This window comes from Colletotrichum orchidophilum, assembly GCF_001831195.1.
Source record: "Colletotrichum orchidophilum strain IMI 309357 chromosome Unknown Scaffold_27.1, whole genome shotgun sequence".
Lineage (NCBI taxonomy): Eukaryota > Fungi > Ascomycota > Sordariomycetes > Glomerellales > Glomerellaceae > Colletotrichum > Colletotrichum orchidophilum.
The window spans coordinates 1-24,711 of NW_019172983.1; the positions used below are offsets into that span (position 1 = coordinate 1).

Below are 24,711 nucleotides of genomic sequence, written 5' to 3' on the forward strand. Positions count from 1 at the left end.
AGGATCGAGACAAGCGACGCAGCCCGCCGCCACAAAAGGGGCAGGCTGACAGCCAGCAACCAACCATGCGCCGTCGCCAATGGACGGTCGTCATCCTCTTCGTCTTCCTGTTGATATGCGCATACACTAGGTGCATCACCGGGTGGTGCGGAAAGGCAAAAGCGAATGACACGACGCAGCCACAGACTCACAGTAAAAAGAAGCAGCCCCCTGCACAGCACCCTTCCACGCCAACCTCCCAACTCTCTCCGCCTCGTCTGAGTTTTAGTGCCGACTTTTGATTTAGGGACGGGCAGCGGATACACCTAGTCCTGTATCTGAGCAATTATTGTGCTGTGTCCCTCTCTCCCCCCTTCTCTCTCTCTCTTCTTTCCATTCCTTCTTATCGCCTGCATCGATCGACCTTGACTCGTTAATTGCTGCCACGGAAAAAACATCACCACGCAGCGCCCTCTCCAGGCTTCACCACCCACACGATATCGCCCTTGCGTTCCAAAGTAGCGCGTGACAAATTCGACGTCACCCTGAGCGCCGTCCCTTTCCCAGGCATCCAGGGTCTAGACCAACGAACCGACAGGCGCGACATCCAATCAGGAATCCCATTTCCACCAGCTGTTGCCGGCACTCGAAGCTGTCTCCAGCCTGGAACGCCAGGACCGAGCCTGTTGGCTACCCACAGCTGTTCCTTGCTCCCTACCTTCCAGGTCACCCAACCGACCTTGCCCCTGGACCCCCCCAAAAATTACTTGACCGCGCCGCGCTTCTCCAAGCCGACCACAGCTGCCTGCCGACACATCAACCCATCGTAGTACCGAAGCACGCACGCCTTGTCAACACGGGGATCCTTCGTCGCTTCATCATCCACCACTTTTCTTTCCCCATTCTGACAGCGCTCGCCTGCTGCCAGCAATCGCTCGGCCTGTCGCACGACGGACAACGAACAAGCCAGCGCACCACGACGCGCCTCCTCGTCACGGAATCGGGACCCGAGACCCAAACCTGGGACCCAGTTTCCGGATCGACCATGAGCTTTCGTCTAGGCTCTGCGACATTGTGAATCACCTCACGAACCCTTCAACAGTCACCACGTCGGCCCCCTTGCCGTGCTTCCCGCCACCTCTTTCCCTGCCTCACCCGTAAGCCCTCCGGCATCCCTTGACCTGTCGCTCTGGACCCCGACGCCCGCACCGACCTGCACCATGGCCTTCACATCCCAGTACCGCATGCCCGGAACCTACTTTGACGCACAACCCGCCGGAGTTCACCCTGGCGTCTTCCGACCACCCGCATCCCCCTCCGCCGGCTCTTCCTACTGCTTCGCCAGGGCAAACAGCTACCACTCCGAGGCAAATGGACCATTGGCCCAGGCAAAGAGGAAACGCCGCAACGATGCTTCACGCGAGGCTACGCCACTGAACGAATGGAACGATGGCAACATGAACTTGGACAGCTCGAGCGAACTCCCCAGACACGAGACCCCTTTGCCGATTCGAGGAGCCCGATACACCTTGGCTGGCCAGCTCGAGACACCAGGTGCCGGCATCAACACGGCTTTCGAGAACGGCACGTTGGATGAGAGCATGTACTCGGACGGCGACTACCGTAGAGCCCTGGGATCAAAGCGACCGCACGAAGAAATGGAATCTCCTATTCCCGGCCAGCCCACGATACTGGTACAGCCCAGTCATCCAGTCGCCGGCGGCTGGAGCCGATTTGCCTTCAACACTATTGGTGGAGTCGTAGGCAAGGTCTGGGAATTTTGCAAGGCCGGAGCCTTCATAGGCTTCTCCGCTGGAGGCGGCAAGGCTTACACTATCGATGGCCAGAGCCTCCCTCCCTCTGCGCCTACTGCTGCGATTACTGCTGCGACTGTGCCTGTGTTTGTGCCTCAGCTAGAACCATCCGAAAAAATTGATGAGAAGAACGAATGGAGACACCAGCAAAGTCCCCCAGACTTGGATACTTCCATTGGGGACACCACGTCGCCCGGTGTATTCCCTCCACCTACCCTTACATCATATGCCCAGGAGCCACACCAAACTCTGAACCCCCAGCCCGAGCTCGAGGTCACGCCTTCGCGACCGGCCGTGAAACGCCGACAGACGAGTGCTGGGAACCACGACGAGCTGCGAAATTGGGTTGTGGTGGACGAGTCGGCACCAGGCAATAGGCCAGTATCGAGGGCATCAATGCGACCAGCATCCCGCAACATGCGCCCTTCCATGGTTACAGGCCGGAGGATTAGTGTTCCCAAGCCACGTCTCAGCTCGATACCGATTCACAACCGCCGCCAATCTACTACTAGCCACGACTGTAATTCACACGAGACCGCGCCGCTATCGTATCAGGAACCGGCAAGCTTTGCCAGTGTGCGGTCACCGGAGCCACCTAGGACTTTGACTGGCCCATCACCGAGTCGGATTCCGCTTCCTTTGCAGTCCGCTGGCTCGAGCCCGAATCCGTTTGCGAAAACGACCGTGTCTGCCCGGCGTCAGAGTGCCATTCCGTCACCAGCGCAATCATTGATGAGCCCACCTGTACGCTCGCATCGCCGGTCCAACAGCAGCGCCTCGGCAGCGTCACCCCGTGGTAAACTCAAGGAGTTTGGAGTAGACTCTATCCGTGCAAGCCCTCGACTGGACGTAGAGGCCAAGAAATTGGCAGCCAGGCGAATCAAAGACGAACATGACACCGATGCACGGATTAACGATTTCAACCAGAGGCTCAAGGAGATGATTCGCCAAGGAAGGGAGGCTCTTGGCACCAAAGTCGAGGTTGATGATGATGGATGCGGTTGGGAGGATGATTAAGTGTATTTTTTTTTTTTTTCTGTTACGGGGGGCGTTTTGCTAGGTACACAGCATCTGGGCGGGTCTGCTTTTGGCGGGGAGTTGAGGAATGATTTCGTCGCGTGATACCATCCACCATCCATGCTGTATTCTAGACGACAATCCGATTCTGCCTCGGGCCTGGATTTGCAAAGGTGGTCTTCAGCTCGACATCTTGGTGGGTAGTAATACCAAGAGTTTATTTTATTACAAGCCCATTTCGAGAGGCGTGAACGCTCTGATTATTCAGCGCAGTAGCCATATATGTGCATAGTGCTCAAGATGTTAAATCGTGACGACTTAAAGCCGTCTCCCCTCCAGCCAACCACTCTCTACTTCTCTGGATCCCGGGTTTTCCTCCACTGACCGATTATCGAATGCGACGCTTTGGCCGAAGATAGCCCTGCCATACTTGCTGTTGCCCCATGCCAACGCTGCCTCCACATACTCGAAATCGGGATTCGTCCACAGATGCTTCCGCGGCACAGATTGACGCATTTGCTGCTTTGTACCACAGCCCTGGCATACCTCATCGTTGAGTTTCTTCAGCTCCGCCTCGCAGGCCTGGCAATGCTTGGTGCAGAACCATCGCGGACAGTTGACCACGACGCATTGCCGATCCATTGGCATGTGGTCCAGAGTCAAGTGCTCCACTCCGCAACGGCACTTCTTCAGGTGACAATCTCGGCCGGCGTGGCCCGGAATACCACACATGCAGCAGCGGGCATTACATATCATGGCGGTGATCTTGTCGCCAATGTGAAAGGCGGGGCATTCGCCTGGGTTACACACACTGGGGCATTTCTTGGTGAGGTGCTGTTGGGGGAAGGGGCGGCAGCGGCAGCGGTTGCGCTTGGAGCTGGTGCAGGCGTCGACGGTGTGCCAGTCCTGGCCGCAGTGGCCGCAGGGATGTGGGCAGTTATCCGTCTTGTGATAGCTGTCGAGACAGTTGCGGCAGGGGTGCTTCTGCTCTTGTGGTATTGGTAATGGGATACCGCGCTGTGTGAGGCTGTGAATCTCCCGGAGCCGTGCTGTTATCAAAGCGATGGGCATGTCGGGGGTTATCCCCAAAGCCCTCAGATCCTGGCTAGAGAAGGTAATAGGAGGAGGCATTGTGAGAGGCATCGTAGGTAATAATGGTAGGTGACGGCTAGTACGGCCCAGGATTTGAAGGCTTATCTTCTCGAATCTGTTGCGTTGGGCTCATATGACGATGCTGTTGATGGCAGGGAGCAGCTCAAATTGGTGGCAACGAAGTGACAGCGATGAAGTGACGGCGGGGTTAAAATTGTAAAGTAAGGTAGGTATGTTGGTTTATCAGAACTGGGGATGCGGTCGTGGTGCCTTGGCCGGACGGTGAAGTCTTAGCATCGCTTGGTTGTAGAAACGAAATTGCAGACGGCGCGGCTAGATGTAACAGCCCGTTATGCTGAGAAGACGTCAGGTCCCTATTACCTAGTGCGGCAGGAGCTGTTGCTTCATCTTGATGGGGTGACGCTTTCACCGAGACACACCGACAACGGAAACACCTGACGCAAGGGCCACTTGAAGGGCGCCCCGTGTTGCAGCACAGTGTGTGTCTCCTTAGAAGACGGTGCATCTCACGTAAGGGCCGGCACCCAAGACTCTCTCTCCATGATGATGTCTTTGGTAACCAAGTCTCTTCTCTTCTATCAAACTCCTATACATGCGATTCCCTCCAAATCCACCACCACTGCCTTCGCAAACTTGCCAAACTACACTGCTCTACATAAAAACCTATAGCCGGGTAACGACGAAGAGGCCTGCCCCAATGCGCTCGCCGAAGCTTTCCATCACAACTTATGCTCCCTTACAAAAACCGCCGCGATTAATGCCAGCGCTGATGAGAGGAGCGAGAAGCCGTGGCTGAAACCCAAGCCCTCGACGTACGCCTGCACTATGGCTGCTGAAATCTTGCTGTCGGCATGATCGATGTAGTCGACGCTTGACGTAGCTTTTGCAATAATCTACCCCAGTCCGTGTCAGCACCGGGGTGTTATATTGACGAAACAACCATCGAAGAACAAGTCTCTGCTTACCTTCTTCCGCACCACTTCGCTGAGGTCCATGCCCTTCAGCGATGCGTCTAGCCGCCATCTCATTGTCTCCATCATAACGGCACTAACACACGAAAGGCCAAGAATCATGCCGATTTGGAATGTTAAGAACATTCCCGACGTCACTGCAGCCTTGTGCTTGGGGTTGACCGCTGCTTGGATACTGATGAATCCCGCCGACTGCACGAGGCCAGCCCCGAAGCCACCAGGCACGATGTAAAGCGACTCCCAAGCATTCGTGTTCCCGTGCCATCGGAATAGTAGAAGTACGTAGGAGAACATTGATGCAATTGTCGCAATGATTAGCAGAGATTTATAGCGTCCAGTTCTGCATGAATTAGCAGGCCGCTCCACGCAATATGTACGTCTCCAAGTCTTCAAGCTTGACTCACCTCCTAATCAGATATCCAGCGAGGACACCGCCGATTGCGTTTCCAAAAACAGCGGGGAAGAGATGGATTCCGGCAACGGTGTTGGACACACGCTGTGTCACCTGGAAATAGAGCGGGACCGAGAACATGAGACCGAGTTGGGCTGCGACCTGTCCGCCGCTGATAACGTACGTCAGGACAATGTCGCGATGCTTCAGAAGCTCCAATGGGAAGATTGGCTCCTTGGCCCACCACTCCTCGACGGCGGCAAAGAGACCACCAAAGACAGCTGCTATGCCAAACAGAATGAATATGACTGGGTGGTTCCATGGGATCTTGGTGCCTCCAACCTCAATCGGCAGGAGGAAAGTCAGGATAAAGAGTGCCAACAAAGCAGCACCTAGGAAGTCGATCCTCGCCAAGGAGCTCTTCTTGACGTCTACGGGCTTGCCGTTTGCTTCCGCGTCCTGTCCCTTCCCGACCTGCTTGCCTCTCGGCAAGAAGAACCAGCACAACAAGACTGCAACTAGGAAGATGGGCGCCTGGCCGAGGAAAGACCATCGCCATCCAATGGTGTCGGCCAACCAACCTCCGACAGGTCCCCCGAGACTTCGTCCTACTGTTGCGGCCAGGTTAATACCTGCTTGCCAAGCAGCCACGTCGCGGAGCGGGACAAGATCTGACAATGTTAGCCTAGTCTTTTCCCGAGTGTCATCGATTGTGCTCTACCTGTAACCAAGAGAAGGCCAAGAACGTTCAATGCCGAACCACCAGATCCTGAAATCACACGACCAAGGACAACCTGCCACATTGTGTGGCCAACGCCTACTAGTGCACTGTGAACAGTTAATTGTAATTCGTGGGGATATCAAGTTTTGAGCCTACCATCCAATGGAAAACAGGGTATAAGCCACCATGAGAAGGGCGCGACGTCCATAAATGTCACTGAGCTTGCCGTACTTTCTGCGGTGTTAATCACATCGGATAGTTTCTTCAACGGAAGGATTACGAACCAAAGTCTGAGTTGCCGCACCCGCAAGTGCAAATGAAACAAAGAGCCAGCTCGAATTCTCAAGATCGTCAAACTCGGAAGCAATTGTCGGATGCGTCGCCATGACCAGGGAACCATCGGCATTGGCGGTAAAAGTCCCCACTAGCAATATCGATACGATCTTGATGACTGCCCAAGTCGAGGTTCCTTTTGCTTGCGGCTTTGTATCATCCGCGGCGGCGACGCCGGGTGCTACTCGTTCGACGTCGACGCTCGAATCGACGACTTCTGAGGCCCGTGTGAGATGCCATGGAAGGAATTGGCCGTCCGAGTCTCCGCTAGACGACGAAGAAGTCAAGGAGCTCTCACCTGACGAACTCGACCCCCGTCGAGTATTCGACAACAGCGGCGACCTCTCGTCAATCACCCGCTCTGTTTCTTCACTACTATGCAACTTCATTTGGCGGGCCATTGCTGATCGATTGGTTGTGTGGAGGAAAGATTCGCAGAGCCGCAAGCCAACCGATCGAAGAAAAGGAAGGTGTCATCGGCTCTTCAAACCCTGATGCAGCTGGGATGAACCTTTTCGGATCCGCAGTGGACAACCATGCGTCCGGTGTGGCACTCCGAGTTTCCCATGCAAGGGGAATGAAGGCAAGTTCGCAACATTAGCCAATCAGGCCTGACATCGTGCCCAGTCTTTTGCATCTCTCAGCCAGTCAGTCAGTAGGCATTTGAGAGGAAACCCATTTACAAGGAAACAAAATTTGCCGATAAGAGGATCCAGGCTTACCAGGCGCTGGGGTTCGCGCTGGGGCTCAGGTATGGCGACATATTGCGCAATCGCCGCCATGCGACTTCGGACACCTCTCGGGCCCCCACACGGCCGGCAGGACGGCGGAAACCGGTGGATTGTAGGCCACATTACCTGCCCCTTCCGACAACAAAAGCTATTCGAGAGGCTCAAAATCAACGACAGAGACTCCTTACAGATCTTTGCATTTCTGTTTTGCAAGATGCAGCCGCGCGTGGAGACTCTCCGCGAGCAACATCCGTAGCGTGGAATTGAGCTCGGGAATTCTTCCTTGTTCCACCAGCCATGTGCGGCATGTGGCAATTCGGGCTGTTGCGAGTCGGAGCCGGATCTCGTCGGGACCCATGTTTCCCTGACTCACCAACACAGCTGACCAGACTTCTGAAACTCTGCTGGTCTTTCCGATTGCCGTTCCGGTACCGAACATGAGTGTATGTCGGCGCAGATCGCGTCGCGAGGAGGCGATTGATTAGGGTCGGTCATTTCACTGGACGTGCCATCTGCCCGGCCCCGGGCCACTTTCAACTTCCGAGCCCGCTGTCTGACTTTGGACGATTCAAACACATGATATCGTGAGAACGAAACGGCCCTGGGATTTCCAGCCAAAGAACGGGCTGAAATGTTTCACCCCCATTTCCGGGGGCATCGTGACATGTTCTACTTCCCCATATCCCACACAATCCATAATGCAGCTGGTTTGCTTGAGGATGACGATAACGAACCCTGATTAAGATTTACTCAACTCAATTTGGTTTATTTTTGTGAGTTTGAGTGAAGAAGACTCCAAAGCCATGCCCCATGACATTCCCTGTGGCACATCTGAATGATAGTATTTCAGTCTGAGGGGAGTCACCTCTACTCCGTCAGCCACGGTCACTTCTCTATGTCTCCATCAAGATTGATCCATAGCAAAGCCCGGGCAGATTCCTAATATTGTTATTTTAAATAGATTCGGTAAAACAATCGGAGTCGATGGTTTCCAACAGCCGAAGGAGGCGCTTTACACCCTCAATGAGGGCGGAAACAGCTTTAAACTGTCTGAGTGCCTGTTTCGTCGAGGACATTTAAATTATAAAGTAAGTGAGCCACAAATTCGAAAATGCAGCTTTGAACAGATAATTACCAAAAATTAACAAACTTCCTTGTGACATTTTGATGAACAATTGCATGTCGCTTCTGTCAGCTTCAACTGGGGTATAAATGCCAAGCTCTCCAGACGAGGCGTCGATTAAAGCCGTATTTAAAAAAAAATGGAAAATAAATGGAAAATAAAAAATGGAAAATGAAAAATTAAAAAGGAAGAAAGAAAGGGAAGAAAGGGAAGACACGTTATCTTCGTGCTCCCCCACTCAAACGTACAAAACATGAAATCAGCACTGGTCCTAATAAAGAAGGCAGCCGAGGACGAAAGAATACAGGGGCTCCGGGCAGATGCGCTGTCCCTGTGTACCTCCCCGTACGGCCTCACTGTTGTTCTTTTACGACGAGAACAGTGTCTCCGCACGAGAAAATGGTCGTCTCGGTACCCTACTCTAGACGCTTTCTCGTGCTCCTTAAGCATTGGAAAGCTTAAGACATGGGCTTCTAAAGTAAAGGAGAAACAAGGCACAGAAATAGCACCCTTAATCAATCCTGTGGCTGAGCGACGAAGACCTCGGATGGGCGGCTTTCATAGTGGAGGACGCCGCATAAAAGTATAGACAATAGATATAGAACCAAAAACTTTATTATATAGGCGACCTACGCCGTTGACCACAATTGACGACTTAGCCTGTATATATATATATATCTAACTAGTTAGCCAAGACTCAAGAGTAGTATTGCAGTTTCCGGGTTCTCCGGAAAAAGAAACACGGGTGCACTTGCGGAACCTCTCAGTAAAGGTTTAAAAGAGTGAAGATTGCACGGTATGTCGACCACATATCACAGCCTTTCAGCAGCTAAGTTTTAAATGTTACCGTGTAAGCCTTTCGCTCATGTTGATGTTGATTAAAGCTATGCTAGAATCCACAGACCTCTAGATTCCATTCCACTAAAATCTAGATAACACCCCTTACTGACTATGGAAGACAGTCTCCACCAAGATGTATACTACGCTGAAGATCGCCATTTTCGGCCTTCTCTCCCTGGCCACCGCTGTGCCATCCACCTCAAACGCAGACACAGGCGCGCTCTTCGCTATCGAGAGTATGTAATAATCTACGTCCTCCACAATATCAAGCCGTCCCTAATCAAGGCTAACAAATGTAGAGCGATGCACCGGGCTTTATGACCTATGTAACAACGACTGCTGTGGCAGCTCGACTAGCTGCAACTACGTTCCTATCTGCCACAGCAGCCGTTGCGTGTCTTATGATCCTACTATTCACTACGACCCTCCTTGTCCCTAAGCAGCTGCTGAAAAAGACAGTATGAGAACTCGTAACTAGAGGTACTACCTGTGGCCCTAAGCATTCCATTAATATAGCTTCAGAGCCAGCTACGGGGATCCAAGTAGTGGTTGGTAGACCCATATTCCTAGTGATTCACTTTCTGTAAGACTAAAAAAGCTTGGTATCATTTCATTGGGGATTTTCGGTAATTAGTTTAGAGCAAATGAAAAGAAGCCCAGGGTAGACGGAGGCCAACAGCTTATCAGGGCTACCGTTTCCTTGACTTGATTGCGATAACAGCACTCACATGACATCTCCTTCCCCATTCTTAAAGAGACTTTTAAATTGGAAACTGTGTTCTAAGCCCCACCTATCATCTGTGGTTGTTCGACGGTGACTCAACTGATCTCGTCGCTTTGACGACAATGGAATCATTTGTTGCTGGTGGGGCCGGAAACAAAAGGATTCTGTTATGCTCCTTAGTTTTTAGTGGACGGAACGAAGTTATTAAAGCAACCGGCGCCGAGTGCTCCGAGCGCTATCTCAGGATTCCTTTTCTGGCGAACGGCCTCTGCATCTGTTCCATTGTTTGCTTTCACAGTCGCCCTTCTCCAATAAGAGATTCCAAGACATCTGCTTTCAGGTCAACTTCAAGTAAAATGACCAGGGATTTTTCGCCTTTAAAGACGCAGGACTCAGAAGCTTATATTCAGTCTTCTCGCTCTTATGGTTAGGACACCCTTTTTAGCATCTGCCTAGAGACATCTTTCGCGGCCAATGTTCCGTCCCTATGGTCATTTTACTCTTGGAGAGATTCGAAATAGACGGTTTCTCAACCTATGAGTGATCGAATTCTGTTACAGTAGCTTTCTTTAAAGGGTTGAATCACAATTGCAACCTTGTATAACATGCTCCTAGCATTGCGGCTTTGTATGTAGATGGGCAAAAATACGATGTATGGTCTCTTTATTCGTCCGTTAAAGTTTCTGGGCTAGATACTATGTGCTGGCAAGTACTTCAATTTGCGGGCAACTCCCACCATATTGACACCCTTCTTTCTTTCTTTGGCTGAAAGGCCACGGTACCAAAGAACTCTGCAAGTGTCCAAGCAAAGGGAGAGAGAAAGGACCACGTACAGAACTGAGGAGAGAGACAGCACGGGGTCATTGGATAGAACAAGACACAGATAGCCTCATGACGCAAGGCAACGATTCGGGCCGCCGAGGCCCTCGAACAAAGGCCGTCTGCATTCTTACGGCGGTTAGCTTCCATGCCCCGATGCCTAATACTGTTGACAAAATCTCATAGAAAGCCTAAAGCTCGCGTGTCGAAATGCCGTCAGCATATTAGTGACTTGAACGCCAGCCGCTATACTCTGTCTCTTGTCTGCAGTGAGGTCTCTGGCAGCCAGACTCTGACTGATGATAATCAACAATCAGTTGCAGCACAAGGTGCAGACCCGCCCAGAAGATAATTCCGTGCGGAACGAAGCTCTAAGTGCTGCCGTTCTGTCCGAAGCCTCAAAGCTACTCAATTTGCTTGGCAGTGCTATTTGGGCTTTCAAGGATGACGACGGAGACGGCTCGGCAAATACTTCCAGGTTTTCAAACTGCATCCGGAGCGGCCGTACTAGCGCTGCCATATCGCCGGCCTTCCCGTAAACGCTCCCGGCCACCAGCCAGAGCTTTGGCGCGTATCACCTCGGCTTTCTACCGTATCTGATGCTGTCGCAGGTCAAGCTCATCCTGACGCCCATGTTCAGCAAAGCCCTCCTGAAACAGACTCTGCACCCTCACCAATGGCTCTGTCTGATCATCATGGCAGGTGTCATAGTATTGGTACAGGTCGGGTCTCTGCCGCCGTCATTCAGCGACATGCGTATCGGCGATGCAGGCAAAGATACGTCATTAGGAATTGTCTCCATGCTGATTGCAGGTTACCGTAGTGCTTTCGCTGGCGTCTACATGGAGGCGGCCCTCAAATCTTCGGAACGTAGTGTCATGTTTCGCAACGCTCAACTGGTGGCATACGGCTGTTTGTGTTCAGTCGGCGGCTTCTTCTGGCAGTCAGACTTTAGCATCGAAGGATTCTTCCGTGGTCACACCATGCTGGTCTGGGACTTCGTTCTGTTGCAAGCCATGGGAGGGTTTCCTCGCTTCTTGGGTAGTCCGTGTATCGAGCACCCTTGCGAAGATTTATACCCAGAGCTTGGGTTTCCTGTCAGCCTTACAATTCATTTACTCTCGTTGCCTCACGCATTGAGCTTCGAAGTAAGACGCCAAGGATCCTAGACTCGGGTTGTTGAAGTCTCGAAATGACTTATTTGCAGCTGTATTGAGGTATCGCGCTGGTTCTAGGTGTATTCGGGTCTCTATGGGAGACTGAAGTGCCTGTGGTTTCCATGGAAGAGAGGAGCGAGATGCCTAACGATGGATCAATAGTTTGATGGCAAACGACACGTACATTCATGGCCTATGGCATCCCTCTTCTGTTTCATCTCACTCGACAACGCAGAGGTATCGGATCAGAGACCATGGGGGGTTTAACCACTTCGGATATTCTAGCAAAGGTGGTGAGTTCCCTGATCCCCGTGAACTCGGGGGAGTAGTAGCCTTTGCGGCCTCGCTCACTTTTCTTTCCGCAGTCGTGGTCAAGATACAGCACTTTGCTGAGATGATTTTTCCACCATCCTCGAAGAGCGCAGCTCATGGTGCTGCCGCCGGAATGTCGATATAATACAAAAGGGGCTGCCTAGCCTATGCTGGATACCCACGCTTCTCACTCTCTGTGAAGAAAATGACCATGCGCCACAACTTTTTGACCATATCCTCTGCCTCGTCATCCAATGCCTGTGGCGGATATTAGTAACCGAACAAGGGGAAATGAGGGAATAGGTGTACGCACCGCCGCAAGCTCTTCCACTAGCTCTGATGGCTTTCCGTGCTTCCGAAGATGCTCCTCTACAACCTCGACAAGCATCTCTTCCTGTACGCCAAGATACTCGACAATCTTCTTCTCAACAAATGGCCGAAGCTTGTCCCGGATTATGGCGTCGTCCAAGAAGTCCCACTGCACACTCCAGTTCCATAGGCCATCCTTCTCCGACGGAATCTCCTGCGCAAGAGCACGAACGGCTTTGCTGATCTCCTCCTCGGTCATCTTGTCCGCTGCAGTCGTAGGCTCGAATTGGATGGGGATGAGCTGTCTCCTTGTCGTGCTGTCTTGCTCCTCATCGTCAAGAAGACCCTCGACCTCAGCAACAGTTCGTCGTTGAGGAGCCACACGTTGGGCTTGTGCGCGCTGTGCTGCAGCGCCGAGGGACAACTTGAAAGGCGCGGGCGCGGAAGCCGCTGCTTGCTGTCGTTGCTCCATCTCCTGGGCTTGTCGATCAAGGAAGGAGTCAGCCATGCCGCGCGCCCTCTCCATGTCTGCGGCCTCTCTGCGGCGCCCATCTTCTTCGGCTCTTCGGTCTGCCTCATCCCTGGCTTGCTCATCCGCCCTTTCAATCTGTCGCTTCTTAACCCAGCCTGCATGGTCACGGTAGTACAAGTGGTTCTTTCTGACCGCCTCTCGGTCGTCATCCCACGACTTCTCCCTTTCTAGCTGCTCTTGTATGCGTCTCTCCAGAGTCTCTTCATCCTGCAATTCACGCTCCTTTTCTCTCTCCAAGGCTGCCGCACGGGAACGTTCCCTGTTCACCCACTTTCGCTCCGCCTCGAGATACATCTTGTCTTCTTCTGATTTTTGCTTCGAGAGCTCCCGCTGGTAACTCTCTTCGTCGTCGGCATCCGTATCGTCATCTTCGCGGTGGATTGACATATCGGCGTTTGAGATACCTCCGTTGACGAATGAGGTTGTACGAGAACCATTATGCCCCCGGGGGCCCGATGGCGCGGTGTGCATGCCACGAGGTCCGACAGGAATATTGTTGGAGTTGGATGGTGGCGGAGAATCTAGCCGCGATGGTCGAGAAGGGCCATTGCGGTTTCGTTCCATCTCTTCCATCTCTTCTTCGCGTTTAAGGCGCTCCAGGTCTCTTTTATTACTGCGTTCTCTGAACGCTGCGATCTCGGCGGCGACAACTTCTCTCATCTCTGCAGGGATGTCTGCAAGTTCGTCGTCCTGAGCCAGAGGGATATTGACAACCTCGACATTATCCCCAGAGTTCCCCATTGAAACATCGCCTTCGCCGTCGGCTGCACTAGCGGTCTTGGGGTACACGAGATCTCGGATGACTTGCTTCAGTGTCTCCTTGGCAGTCTTTATCCGCGATTCGGCACCACCATCGTCGCCTCTGCCTTCCTTGTAGGATTCAATGAACTTTAGAGAATTCGGATCGATGGTGACTTGAAGCTTGACCATTTCCACTCCGTCGAAAGAGTCCCCTTCCAGCGGTGCACTCTCGGATGGTACTTGTCGCTTAAGGGGAACCTCGATGTCTCGAAGCAGATCGCAAGCGATTGCAAAAGAATCAGCATCCTCGTACTGTGCGAAGCCAAACTTTGCTCCTTTGCCATCAGAAAGGACCGAAGCAGCGACGTCCCATCTCCGAAGCTTGCCCACAGAATTGAGTATCATTTCAATGCCCTCGTCACCTCTGATACCGTCAGGAATCTTGTGAATGAATAATGTCCGCAGCTTCTCCTCGTTGGTCGGCGGGACCAAAGACTGCATGTGCTCGCGTGCGGCAGCGCGGGATTGGTCGTATCCGCGGTCCATACCCAATCCTTGCCGTCCGCCGGTCGGAGCACTGTTGTCTTTTCTGCCGACATCGGGGCCGCCTGTCTTACCACCTATGGTACCGAGACGGATAACGGGGGCACTGAAGTTGATATTTGGGAGGTTCGCGGGAGCTTGGAAGTTAGGCGGCAGGCCGCTTTGTCGGTTAGCTTGGGCATTGTTGGACTGCTGGACACCGGGAGGTGGTGCCATTCCTGGAGCGGAAGACATGCCTGGCGGAGGGCCTTGAGGAGGGTTAGCGAAGCATCTCAGAACCAGAGCATTGTGTCACGAACCTAGACCAGGTGGAGGAGCCATGCCGGGGGCGCCGTTAGACCCCGGGAAGCCACCGTAGGTCGGAGGCGGCCCGTACGGGTTTCCTGTCAAAGATGTGAGTGAGAAAGAGAGCCCTTGAGGATCAAGCATTGACGCACCTCCGTAAGGATTGTAGGACATGGTGGGAAAATCTGCCGAATTATTGATGAGAGGCTGGTCGTAGGATCGGCAATACACGGTTCCACGATTGGCGAAAGTGCCTCTAGTCGCGGAGGGAAAATGCGGCAGGTAATCAACAGGTCGTCGATGATGTGGTCGAAGCTCGTCGCCCAGTGGTCGGAGGAAGAGATGGGGCTACAGCGCGACTGAGTGGGAGACGGAAGGTGAAGGTGGAGGGGAGAGCAGCGGCAGACGGGACGGTGAGCTCCAAAAATTGAAGCTCTTGCTCTGTCTCTATCTCTCTCTGGCTCTCTGGGCCTGATCCAGTTCTTTCCAAAATTCGGCGCGAGGCCAACGCGCATCGGCCTTGCAACGCGACAGCTCCTTGATTGGCCCATTTGTAAGTGTGGGGCTCTCGGCGTCTCGGAGGCACTCTTCTCCGAACAAGCTTCCAATCGGTTGAATTCGCGAATCGTCAAGACCGGGCTGTGGAAGGAAATATTGCAAGTGCAATTGCCAGCACCTTGCAAGTTCCATTACCTTCGCATTGTGTTCCCTCAATCACAATGTCAGTTGCTCACCCTTTATAACCTACCAGCTTCGATGACTAACGCTTCGTAGGGCGTCGGAAATTGGGTTTCTGAGCAAGCGGCTGCTCACCACCTGCGCCATTCGCAATCCATCTGTACAAGCATTACAGGCGTTCCGACAGCCGTCATGGACTCATCCTCGAGCCTTTGCGACTTCTTCAATTCTCTCTGCACCCCCTCGCTCTGGTCCACGATCGAACCTCGAAGACCTGTTCTCAAAGCCATCCCCGACAAACTACGCCCAACCACCACCTCCGCCGCCGCCCTCCGACGCGGCTGCTCCTCAGGCTTCTCAGGAGAAGTCCAATAGCCCATACGTATATGACGCTACCTCTGATACGTTCGATATTTCCAAGATCATCGCTATGGAATCGGACGAATTCCTAAAGAAGCACTACCCCACCAGCAAGCAAGAGCCCAACCTGCGGACGCGTCCATCCACGGGCCGAACCATACACCTCACCGGCCACGTGGATTTGGCCAAGGCCCTCAGGCTGCTCGAGTACAACTGCAGAAAGAACAAAGTCAAGCGCACGTTCCAATTGCAGAGGTTCCATGAGCGCCCGGGGAAAAAGCGCAAGAGGATGAAGAGCGAGAGATGGAGGAATCAGTTTAAGTCAGGATTCACGGCAACAATTAAAAGAGTTATGGAGCTGAAGAACCAAGGCTGGTAGGGACGACCACTGGCGTGTAACAATACTCCAGGGGGAGACGTGGCACACGACGTCTACAAGATGTACAATATGCAGAAATCACAAAGATCTTCTTATCCTGATGGGTTACTTATTACTAGCCACTTTAGCTCTGTGCGTTGCGTCGTTACACTGTGTGTCAAATATTTCTACAGAGGTTCCTCAAGCGGTTTTCTTGAAGGGGAGGGGGCCGGGCTTGTCTTGATCCTCGGCCGGCTTCTGAACACAGCCTCCATGTCTTCAACAGCCATCAGCTCCTCAGCGAGTATGGATGCGTCAGGGTCCAACTCCATCGTCTCCTCCACAACTACGGGGATCTGGCTTTCGGTTCGGGCTCGAGGCCGGGGTTTCTTCAGTGATCTTTGTCTATCCAAATGTGCTTTCTGGCGGGAAGCCTCGAAGCCAACCATGCTCTTCCGTGTGCGAGCAACCAGGTCATCATCATCAGTTACGTGAATGGTAACTTCCCCAGTTTGTCGATTGGCACTGGTGAAAGATGGTCGCAGGGTGAGCGTGTCGTCTTCCTCGTCGTCTGGGTCGTACCTGACGCTACGAGAAGACCGCGTCATTGACAGCCGCGTCCTCTCTGCGAGGGACAAGGTATGACGAGGCTTGGAACGCTTGACAGGCGAGGGCGATACAACGTCCATGTTCTTCAAAATTTGGTCCGCCAGCTCCTGTGTCGGAGACTTGGGCAATTCTGGTGAACTGTCTTCCTTTTCGAACGCAACGTCTGCTTCCTCTCGTTCTTCTAGGGGTGGGCTGGCAACACGGCTGGGGATTGTCTCCGTAATGTCATCGTCCGGTAGAGGAGGAGTTGGCGGAGGTATAGCCAGTTCAGCTTGCGACTCTGGCGGCGGTAGCAATGGGCTAGGCAACGGAGCTGATAGGTCAGCAGAACTGTTGGTCCGGGAAAAAAGATCGATGGCCGGACGTTCGAACTGTGTGGGATGCGACGCAGCCTCCTGCAGCGACGGACGCTGAGGTGCGGGGTGTGAACCATGCAAATCGTCCTCAAGTTCGCTGAGTTCCGAAATGGTTTCCTCTCCAAGGCTTTCCCTCAGAATCCCGTCTGGCTTCTCATGTTGACGATTCCGCGGGCCCAAGGTTTCAGCGAACTTAAACATAGGCGAAGAGCCTACTTCCGCCAGCTCTGTCATGTAGTCGTCCAAGAGATCAGAGTAATTCCTTGTCACGGGAGTACTCTTTTTAGCAACCAGCTTTTTGGGGCCCATCCTTCCAAGATGTAAGCTCTCGTATGTGTCGAATCCAAGGTCGATGCCACGTTTCGCTTGCGACGGCTGTGACATACTGGACGGATTGTCTCTGGCCCGTTCACCAAACATCTTCGCTTCAAATTCCTGCCATGTCGCAAGCCTCTCTTTCTGTGTTCTTACTCGGCCATCCAATTGCTCCAAAAGGCCTGTACCGTGATTCTCCAACTCGGGTAGTCGACCTGACTCCAGGCGCCGCCAGACCCTGTCAAATGGGACCGACAATAAGTCATCCTTCCGCACGTTGGAGTCACCGTAGAGAAGAGTCTCCATCCATTGTTCGTTCCCAGCCCAGTTATTTCGCACCGTCCTCCATGCGTCCAACTTGATATTTTCAGGTACGTCTCGAACTCTCGAAAGCCCTTGGGCGGCTCTGATCTCTGCCTTCCTCCGCGTGATACGTCTCTCCTTCAGGTCCAGTATTTCAGCAAGGTCATGATATTTTTTCCTGGCCTGGTCTTTTCGCCGCATGGCGTTGGCGATGGAGGCTCTGTGAGCAAGCGCAAGAGTCATTAGCTCCATCCGGTCAGCACTGTAACCCCGGTTTTCCAACGCCACTTGCTGGGCGACAGCTGGGTACTCGTGCTCGGCTTCTGTGACTTCGGCCACCATCTTCTTCAGGACGGCGGATGAGAAAACGGCAAGCACTTCTTCCAATCGCTCCCCTTTGCACTCATCCAACATGGTCTTGCGGACCACAGCGTCTCGTCCAAGGATTCCATTCTTTTTGGCCTGGTCGAGGCTTCGCAGGAGGGCGGCTCGCAAATTCAAGGATTGTACGTGGTCTCGGGGCGGAAAGAAAGGTTGAAGCTTCTGTGAGCCAAGAAATGTCAGCAGAGCCCAGCAGAAACGCTCTTCGCACGTACATTCCGCGCCTCTTCCGGGTCCCAGAGCACAAAGAGCTGGTAGAGGGTCCATTCTACGCAATGGATGCGCTTTTTCTGCACAGAAAAAGTCTGGGCATCGAAGTCTGGCCAATCTGAATAGGAAGGAAAGTCCAGCAAGCGAAGGTTGGTTAAGAAGAGGGAGGCGTTGGTGGTAGGCGCGGGATTCATGGAAATAGAGGCGTTGATGGGTGCGTTCAAGTTCTTGGCTGACGGTCCCGATCGTGGTTGGCGGGACCGTGCAAGTAGAGAGTTGGCTGGCAGAGTCGCCATGACGACATTTTCCTTGGAGAAGATGGTTTCAAGGAGTCAGAGTTGAATTTTGTCTTGTGTCTTCCTTCGGATGGGAGGATAGGGGGGACGTCGTCAAAGCAGGCGCGTGTCGCATTGAATTGGCCCCAAATGCAGGCAGCGCATTTGTTGTGTTGATGGTGGGGAGGAAACAGCGGTGGAGGGATCAGCCCAGCCCAGCAACGCCTAGCGCCGCAGGGGTCCCCACGATCTCGGTTAGCGGTTAGCTTGCGCGCCCTGTCAGTGGCCCATATGGGCTATGCCTGGCCTCGCCTGTACTCACATTGGTCTTGCTTGGTGTAAGGTACCTAAGCGGAAGATTGGGTGTTTAAACATCGGCCGAACGCAATCCAAATATTACACAGATCACAATTGACCTATCCCACACCGTAATAGTAGTAATAAATAGGCCGTAATGTAACTCATATGCTTATTGTTATTCTATATTTTAAAATACTATCTAGTTGTCTAACTTAATTCTTAAATATCAGCTTTATTGTATTGTTTAAGTGTGTTGATTACAAGTCGAGAGTAAATGAAAAAAAAAAAGTAAAAAGGGAAGGAAAGTACAGCGCTCGAATTAAACATATACACTACAAAGTGGCATGCTGAGTATCCGTTGACTATGGCCACTAATAATACCTCTGTGAAGGGCCGATATTTTCAGAGGGTTTTCTCCCGCGTAGGTACCTAGCTATCCTAGCTGTGAGGTGAGCGGGCTGTGTTATGAATCTCCATCCAGGTCTATATTTGAGTTTCCAGGGACTGGATTTTGATAGAATGCTTTGGACTCAATCATCTGTCAGTCAACGACTAGAGTGGTGGTGTCTGTGCGTAAAACATGGCGTCGTTGCCTTTTCTCCGAAGTATCTTCTTACCATGCACACCTTAGTATGAAGCTCACTGGACGGGAGGCTAGCCCAACGGATTATTTAAGTGACCAACCAGTCTGTGCAATGGGCTTTGTTGCATTCGAACCCGACCAAATTCGCTAGAGATTTCTATCGACTTGAGTCACACAGTGACCTATCATTTCCTGATTCAAAATAAAGTGTTTTTGCATAAATTTACCTGTCCATCAAATATAACGTTGCCCAAAAGACCTATGTGGGCATACCAAAGCCCAGTTAAAATCACCAACTGAATCGTTGGAATGAAATCAGATTGAGAGTCTATTGTCATTACGTCATATGTATGGTCAAATTTGATCCGGATACTGGATGTAAAGATTTTCTGGTTTTAAAGGAAAGGAAGCATGTTCTACTAGATGAAGAGTTTTCATCATGACGATCGACCATCGACGAAAACAGCGCCGCTGGCCAGACAAGCCAATGGCTCTTACATCACGCTATGTGAAGCAAAGTGACTTTTACTCTAGCATAAAATACCTCATCGGTAAGCATGATTACATTCTCCAGTTTTGCCAGCACCCCCTTACATGCTTTATGGGCAGAGCAGGTGGAGCAGATCTCTGCCTGCGGCATGTCTCTGTAGTGAAATTGGCGATAATGTCTGCGTTTCGGGAAGAGTTTTAGCGGGCATGCCGCTTGCAAAGTTGGCATGAAGTGGTGCTGCTTGACTCTCTTTCCCTCGGATCAGAACTCACCGTTGCAGTAGCTCTTGGTCTTGGGATCCTTGGTGCAGGTCTCACTGAATCCTGCCCACGGGTATCCTCCAAGCTTTTGGGGACGGAGACGTCGAGTTCCTTGCCGACGCATTCTCTCGCCACGGAGTTGTACCAAGTGGACAGCGATGAAGAGCAATCGGCGGTGCAGATCTCGTTAGTGAAGGAGACGTAACCCAAAGAAAACCAGTAGCTGAGGGTTGTCATTGTCCGCGTGTACTCGTGGCAGTCGATGGCCGAGGATATCGAGTTGATGCAAGCCGTGCCATAGGTGACGTCGAGGTCCTCAGCGTCGTAAAACGTAAAGCTGCCGGACCGGGCAAAGACGCCATATCCAGACAAGATCAGAGCCGGAGCGAGTAGTTTACACGTCTTCAACGAAAGATAGCCCATTATTACGGTTATTTGAATCACGACTTGCGTCTCGCTCGCTGGCTGGTAATGCCTACTGACTGAGGTCGGCCGTTGAGACTGACGTGGGCGAGCGGACAGACTCGAGCGAGGACACTCCAAGACCGAGGTACTCAGTCTTGTTTGGCATACTATGAGGTGGAGGATCTAGCACCTGAGTCACTTGCCAATGACCTGGATCCTTGGGATGCAAAATTGGAATTCTCATGCGCCGGTGGCCAAGAACCGGGCCGGTGTTACATTTCCTCTTGGCCGAGAAGTGGGTTGTCCAATATCCAATACTAAGACCAGCGAGATGCAGTTACCGTCCACGGCGAAAGCCCAGAGTGTGACTTGGTCCCCGTGAAATTGAAAAAAAAAAATGTAAAGACGGAATAGAATGATCCCCATGATCTATCACATCTCATCCCCTGCCCCTGACTACTTAGTAACTTGCTGTAGTCAGCTATTACATACCCATATCTGCCGCTTAAGCGAGGGTGGACCGAACTACGCTCAACACCTGCCTAAGTAGGTGCAAAAACCGGGAGTCTTTAGTGCTGGTGTCTGCTTTATTTTTATGTGCAGGTACGAATATTAACCCTTATTTATGAGGACTGATAGGCTACTTGGTATGGATATCAACGGGGTTAGGGCGGTTTGCCGTATATACCCGTCGAAGATAAGAACCTTAACGACGGATCTAGATGCGGTCGTCCTACGAGAGCCCTAGAAGATCAGTTAATAGGCGTAGTCTAAAATTAAGCCTCAAGTTCAGTCTAACGCAGCCCCCTCCCATGAAGGTACATGGATGATGGGTTTTGAGAGAGCCAGGGTTACGAGGTTATATTCGGTCGTCGGCCGCTCTGACTACCAAAGTCCCTTGACAAGACTCTCGTGAAAGCGGCCTCGCGGTTCTCGATCCTGTATCTTGAAGAAGGAGAAGAAGAAAGATGAAGGTACGAATATAGGTAGACACCTGCTTTATGGGCTCCGGCGTAGCCTGAAGTCGAGCCATGTCGCCGTCGACTTTAACACTCCGACAGTACCTTGTTTGACTCGAGGTCACAGAAGGCTACTTCTTCGCACTACGAAGATAATGTTGCTATCAAACATACTTCTCTCCGCTCTGCTGGTGTTCCGGGTAGCAGCCCAAACGTGCGCTTCAACAAGCCCGTGCAAGGAGGGCTGCTGTAATAAGTTTAGAAACTGCGGCTACGAGCCCGACTGTGAGTAGAACAAAGTAGGAGACCGCGGCTTTTTGGTGCACCGATCCGTGGAGCTGGCTAACTCGGGTGGCGGCATAGTCTATAGAAAGGACGTTTGCATTTCAAATGAAGATCGCAAAACGCAATGCAATCCGGGCTACTGAGCTTAGTGGGCTTGAAGAGATGAATACCCTCTGAACGTGTGCTGTTCCCAGCACGGCTACTGCGGTGTAAGCATCCGTCTCATCTTCAACCGAACGAGATCTTAGATAGCATCCTCAGCCACGGGCTAACAATAAACCTCTCGATAAACAACTAAGGACTTTTGCGGTGACAAAAAGGTCGCCAATAAGACGTGCTCTAAGGACAGAAGTAGTGTCCATGTAATTGGGTATTTTGAGGGATAGGCCTTGAACCGGCCCTGTAACGTCTTCCGTCCGGAGCAGATCCCGCTCCCGCTACATACGCACATCAACTTTACGTTCGCCACTGTGTGCGCAGCGGCCTGAATCAACTCCGCAGAAACGGCGCAGACCTGATCAAAGACGTGGCCCTCCAATTCCCCAGGCAGTGAGTCAGTCATCTGGAGCCTGCGAAAAGTCTCGGATCGACTGTTTATTGACAAAAAACATCTTTTTCTTGAAGTACTTTTTTGGTAAGAGGGGACTTGAGCCTTGGGCACAACCAGGGCGGTTCACTGTCTTCACCCGCAAGAAGTGCAAGTATTTCATTCAAGACATTCACTTTAAGACGGCCCATCACAAGAACATAAGCTCGTGCGTGACACTTCCTATGCTCCATAGGCTGGATAGAAAAAACGTATTGCTGAGCAGCTTACTCAAGCATGTGAGCCGATGGAATACGTCCACCTTCCTTGAAACTGTGTTGTGGTTCAAGACGTCTTTGTATGGTATCTGAAGCTGGCTTGAGTGAAACAGCGCCTGTGGCGGTCACTATCATATGAAGAGGTTCTATACCAGGGTTATATATCGTTGGCGAGAAGTTATTCGGGCCGCCGAGCTCTGAAAATGAGGGCGTATCGGGGAGTAAGTATTAACCCTTGCAAATCGGGATACTCCCATCCTCTTCCTCGACCACATACCCTACAAGCTCGAGGCGACTGCCAAACTCACTCAATGTGCTGAACAATCTGATTTCAGCGCCGCAGTCAACTAATGCCGGCTTTACAATCTACCAGTCTCGTTCTACTGGAGGCTTGCTTTCATTCGCCTCGGGCGAACACAGGAGCCAAAGGTAATCTGCTGCAGTCAAAGAGTCATTGAGGTACTCAACGTATTCCAAATATCGGCAAACCGCAATGGTTCCATGACTTTTTGCACAACCCTGGCAAGATAGTCCGTTCGAGCCAAAGCATCGGTATTAGGGTTCGGGTTGATCAGGCCCGTAACGGCCGAGTTTAAGGCCCGGATATCACAAAACTGGAGGACCATTATGACTTCTGTTTGAAAATGATCGAAATTATCGATGAACTTGGGTTCCGGCACGTGATTTCGGACGTATGACTTGATGTGCTATGACAGTCAAGGACTGGCTAGTTGAACATACGCGTACGATGCGGTTGGGATTGGAGGGCTATAGCCTATTGTGAGAGTTGAAGAGTTCTTCTGAAGAAATTTAATGCTTGACTAATGGTCATAAGATGGATGATGGGCCTTGTAGTCGTCAGACTGGCTACTGAGCTCGGTGGCATGTAGTGTCCGTTCCCATGAACGCAATGAAGAAACCTGTAATCTCTCGTGCATTGTATTGCACCTAAGAAAAATCAAAAAGCTAAGATTCTACTGGGGTTTTATATGTTCCTCATCGTTGAAGCGCCTGAAGGATCATGGCATATCTCACAAAGCTGGAGCGGCTAAGAAGCATGCTAAGAGAGGGCGCGGTAACCCGTTTCCTAACCAAGCGAGACGCTCTACTCTCGCAAGTCCCATTAGACATGACTGTTCAAATAAATTCAATCCCTACCGAGCCAATTCCAACTAACATCAACACGTTCTCGATCCCAGCTTAATGATTCATGCTTAGCTGTGCACATCCTTGCAGGCACAGTGGTACCCCCTTGAGTGTAGTAGCATACGCTGCGCCAGGGTCAATGTCATCCTGAAGGAACTCAATACGAATTTGTTTGCTCAAATAAATAGATATGTTTGGCTCGGAATTTAAGTAAGTTTCAATGAATATGGTAATGTACAATGCAGAGGAACCGGGATTCGATGCCTCATTCAACCATTGACAACTTGAGCCCGAGATGTCATCACACTGCGCCACAAATGAAAAAACGCCAATTTACTGTAGGTATGCATCGACATACGCAGAAATGTTGCGGCCAACTTCAATCTGAAAAACCCACTGCAAACGCCGCTTTAAAAGTTGAAATGAGACAATATAATCTTTTAGGAGAAGTGATGAAGTGCCGCGTGCGGAACCACGAATAGTCAGGGCTGTGACCGGTGGCTCGGATGTTTAATCCCAAGTTTGATCTGTCTTTCCCTGGGAGACTTGTTTGCTGCTGGGAAGCATTGTTGTAGATTATGTTGGGCGTCCAACTAATCCTCAGATTCACTAGTAAAGCATGCCACAACGGGATCGCGGATGCCACCGCTACAGATATTCAGTCTAAGAAAATTCCTTGATTCCGGAATGAAGAACTTAGCTATTCAGTGGTCCTTGTCTAATGGTTCGATATAGGAGATGCTCTCGTGACATACTTTCTCCGGGACACAACTGCCAAGGGATGAGCCTGTTTAGGCGCGCAGAATTTAATAGTCAGCTCACCTATCTCGTTGAGTCAGCCAGCCCAACGTCCACATTGCGAAAGATACCTACATAGTTCTAAGTTGAAGGCGTGTAGTTGGACTGCGCTGAAGTAATTATGCGGGTAATATATTGTAAACTATGATTCAGCACCAGCCCGGGCCCGAAAGAGCGGACACTTTCCCAATCTCTCGAATTGGATTTCTCATTCTCTGGGTAGTGACTATGATGTCAAATTTGGAGTCATAAAGACCTTTTTTGAGGTCTGTTGACTTTTGCATAGAAGCTGCAAGCTATCTGTCGAGATTAGTAGCCTTGGCTCTAAAGGCAGTGTAGTAGCTACAGAGAAGGGGCCGTTGGTTTGCAACTGACCGGATG

At 51.6% G+C, this 24,711-nt stretch overlaps 9 protein-coding genes across 9 annotated transcripts; 4 read left to right on the top strand and 5 right to left on the bottom strand.

Moving 5' to 3' along the window:
• Positions 1-1,199: 1,199 nt before the first annotated feature.
• On the top strand, positions 1,200-2,810 carry CORC01_04161 (uncharacterized protein; the record flags this gene model as incomplete). The annotated part of the gene is made up of 1 exon (XM_022615809.1): positions 1,200-2,810. The coding sequence occupies one exon, from the start codon at positions 1,200-1,202 to the stop codon at positions 2,808-2,810; it is 1,611 nt and encodes a 536-aa protein (XP_022477554.1).
• A 318-nt stretch (positions 2,811-3,128) lies between these two features.
• CORC01_04162 (uncharacterized protein) lies at positions 3,129-3,941 on the bottom strand (the record flags this gene model as incomplete). Its single annotated transcript, XM_022615810.1, has 1 exon — positions 3,129-3,941. One exon carries the CDS (start codon positions 3,939-3,941, stop codon positions 3,129-3,131), a length of 813 nt encoding a protein of 270 aa, XP_022477555.1.
• A 701-nt stretch (positions 3,942-4,642) lies between these two features.
• Positions 4,643-6,740, bottom strand: CORC01_04163 (major facilitator superfamily transporter; the record flags this gene model as incomplete). Its single annotated transcript, XM_022615811.1, has 6 exons — positions 4,643-4,816; positions 4,889-5,234; positions 5,299-5,956; positions 6,007-6,113; positions 6,163-6,236; positions 6,291-6,740. The coding sequence occupies 6 exons, from the start codon at positions 6,738-6,740 to the stop codon at positions 4,643-4,645; spliced, it is 1,809 nt and encodes a 602-aa protein (XP_022477556.1).
• Positions 6,741-9,166: 2,426 nt separating this feature from the next.
• Positions 9,167-9,472, top strand: CORC01_04164 (uncharacterized protein; the record flags this gene model as incomplete). Its single annotated transcript, XM_022615812.1, has 2 exons — positions 9,167-9,269; positions 9,333-9,472. 2 exons carry the CDS (start codon positions 9,167-9,169, stop codon positions 9,470-9,472), a joined length of 243 nt encoding a protein of 80 aa, XP_022477557.1.
• Positions 9,473-11,271: 1,799 nt separating this feature from the next.
• On the top strand, positions 11,272-11,745 carry CORC01_04165 (UDP-galactose transporter; the record flags this gene model as incomplete). Its single annotated transcript, XM_022615813.1, has 1 exon — positions 11,272-11,745. One exon carries the CDS (start codon positions 11,272-11,274, stop codon positions 11,743-11,745), a length of 474 nt encoding a protein of 157 aa, XP_022477558.1.
• A 465-nt stretch (positions 11,746-12,210) lies between these two features.
• CORC01_04166 (uncharacterized protein) lies at positions 12,211-14,629 on the bottom strand (the record flags this gene model as incomplete). Its single annotated transcript, XM_022615814.1, has 4 exons — positions 12,211-12,303; positions 12,359-14,418; positions 14,470-14,553; positions 14,608-14,629. 4 exons carry the CDS (start codon positions 14,627-14,629, stop codon positions 12,211-12,213), a joined length of 2,259 nt encoding a protein of 752 aa, XP_022477559.1.
• Positions 14,630-14,728: 99 nt separating this feature from the next.
• On the top strand, positions 14,729-15,872 carry CORC01_04167 (uncharacterized protein; the record flags this gene model as incomplete). Its single annotated transcript, XM_022615815.1, has 2 exons — positions 14,729-14,748; positions 15,230-15,872. 2 exons carry the CDS (start codon positions 14,729-14,731, stop codon positions 15,870-15,872), a joined length of 663 nt encoding a protein of 220 aa, XP_022477560.1.
• Positions 15,873-16,039: 167 nt separating this feature from the next.
• On the bottom strand, positions 16,040-18,321 carry CORC01_04168 (uncharacterized protein; the record flags this gene model as incomplete). The annotated part of the gene is made up of 2 exons (XM_022615816.1): positions 16,040-17,977; positions 18,031-18,321. 2 exons carry the CDS (start codon positions 18,319-18,321, stop codon positions 16,040-16,042), a joined length of 2,229 nt encoding a protein of 742 aa, XP_022477561.1.
• Positions 18,322-19,782: 1,461 nt separating this feature from the next.
• On the bottom strand, positions 19,783-20,356 carry CORC01_04169 (uncharacterized protein; the record flags this gene model as incomplete). Its single annotated transcript, XM_022615817.1, has 2 exons — positions 19,783-19,827; positions 19,946-20,356. The coding sequence occupies 2 exons, from the start codon at positions 20,354-20,356 to the stop codon at positions 19,783-19,785; spliced, it is 456 nt and encodes a 151-aa protein (XP_022477562.1).
• Positions 20,357-24,711: the final 4,355 nt, after the last annotated feature.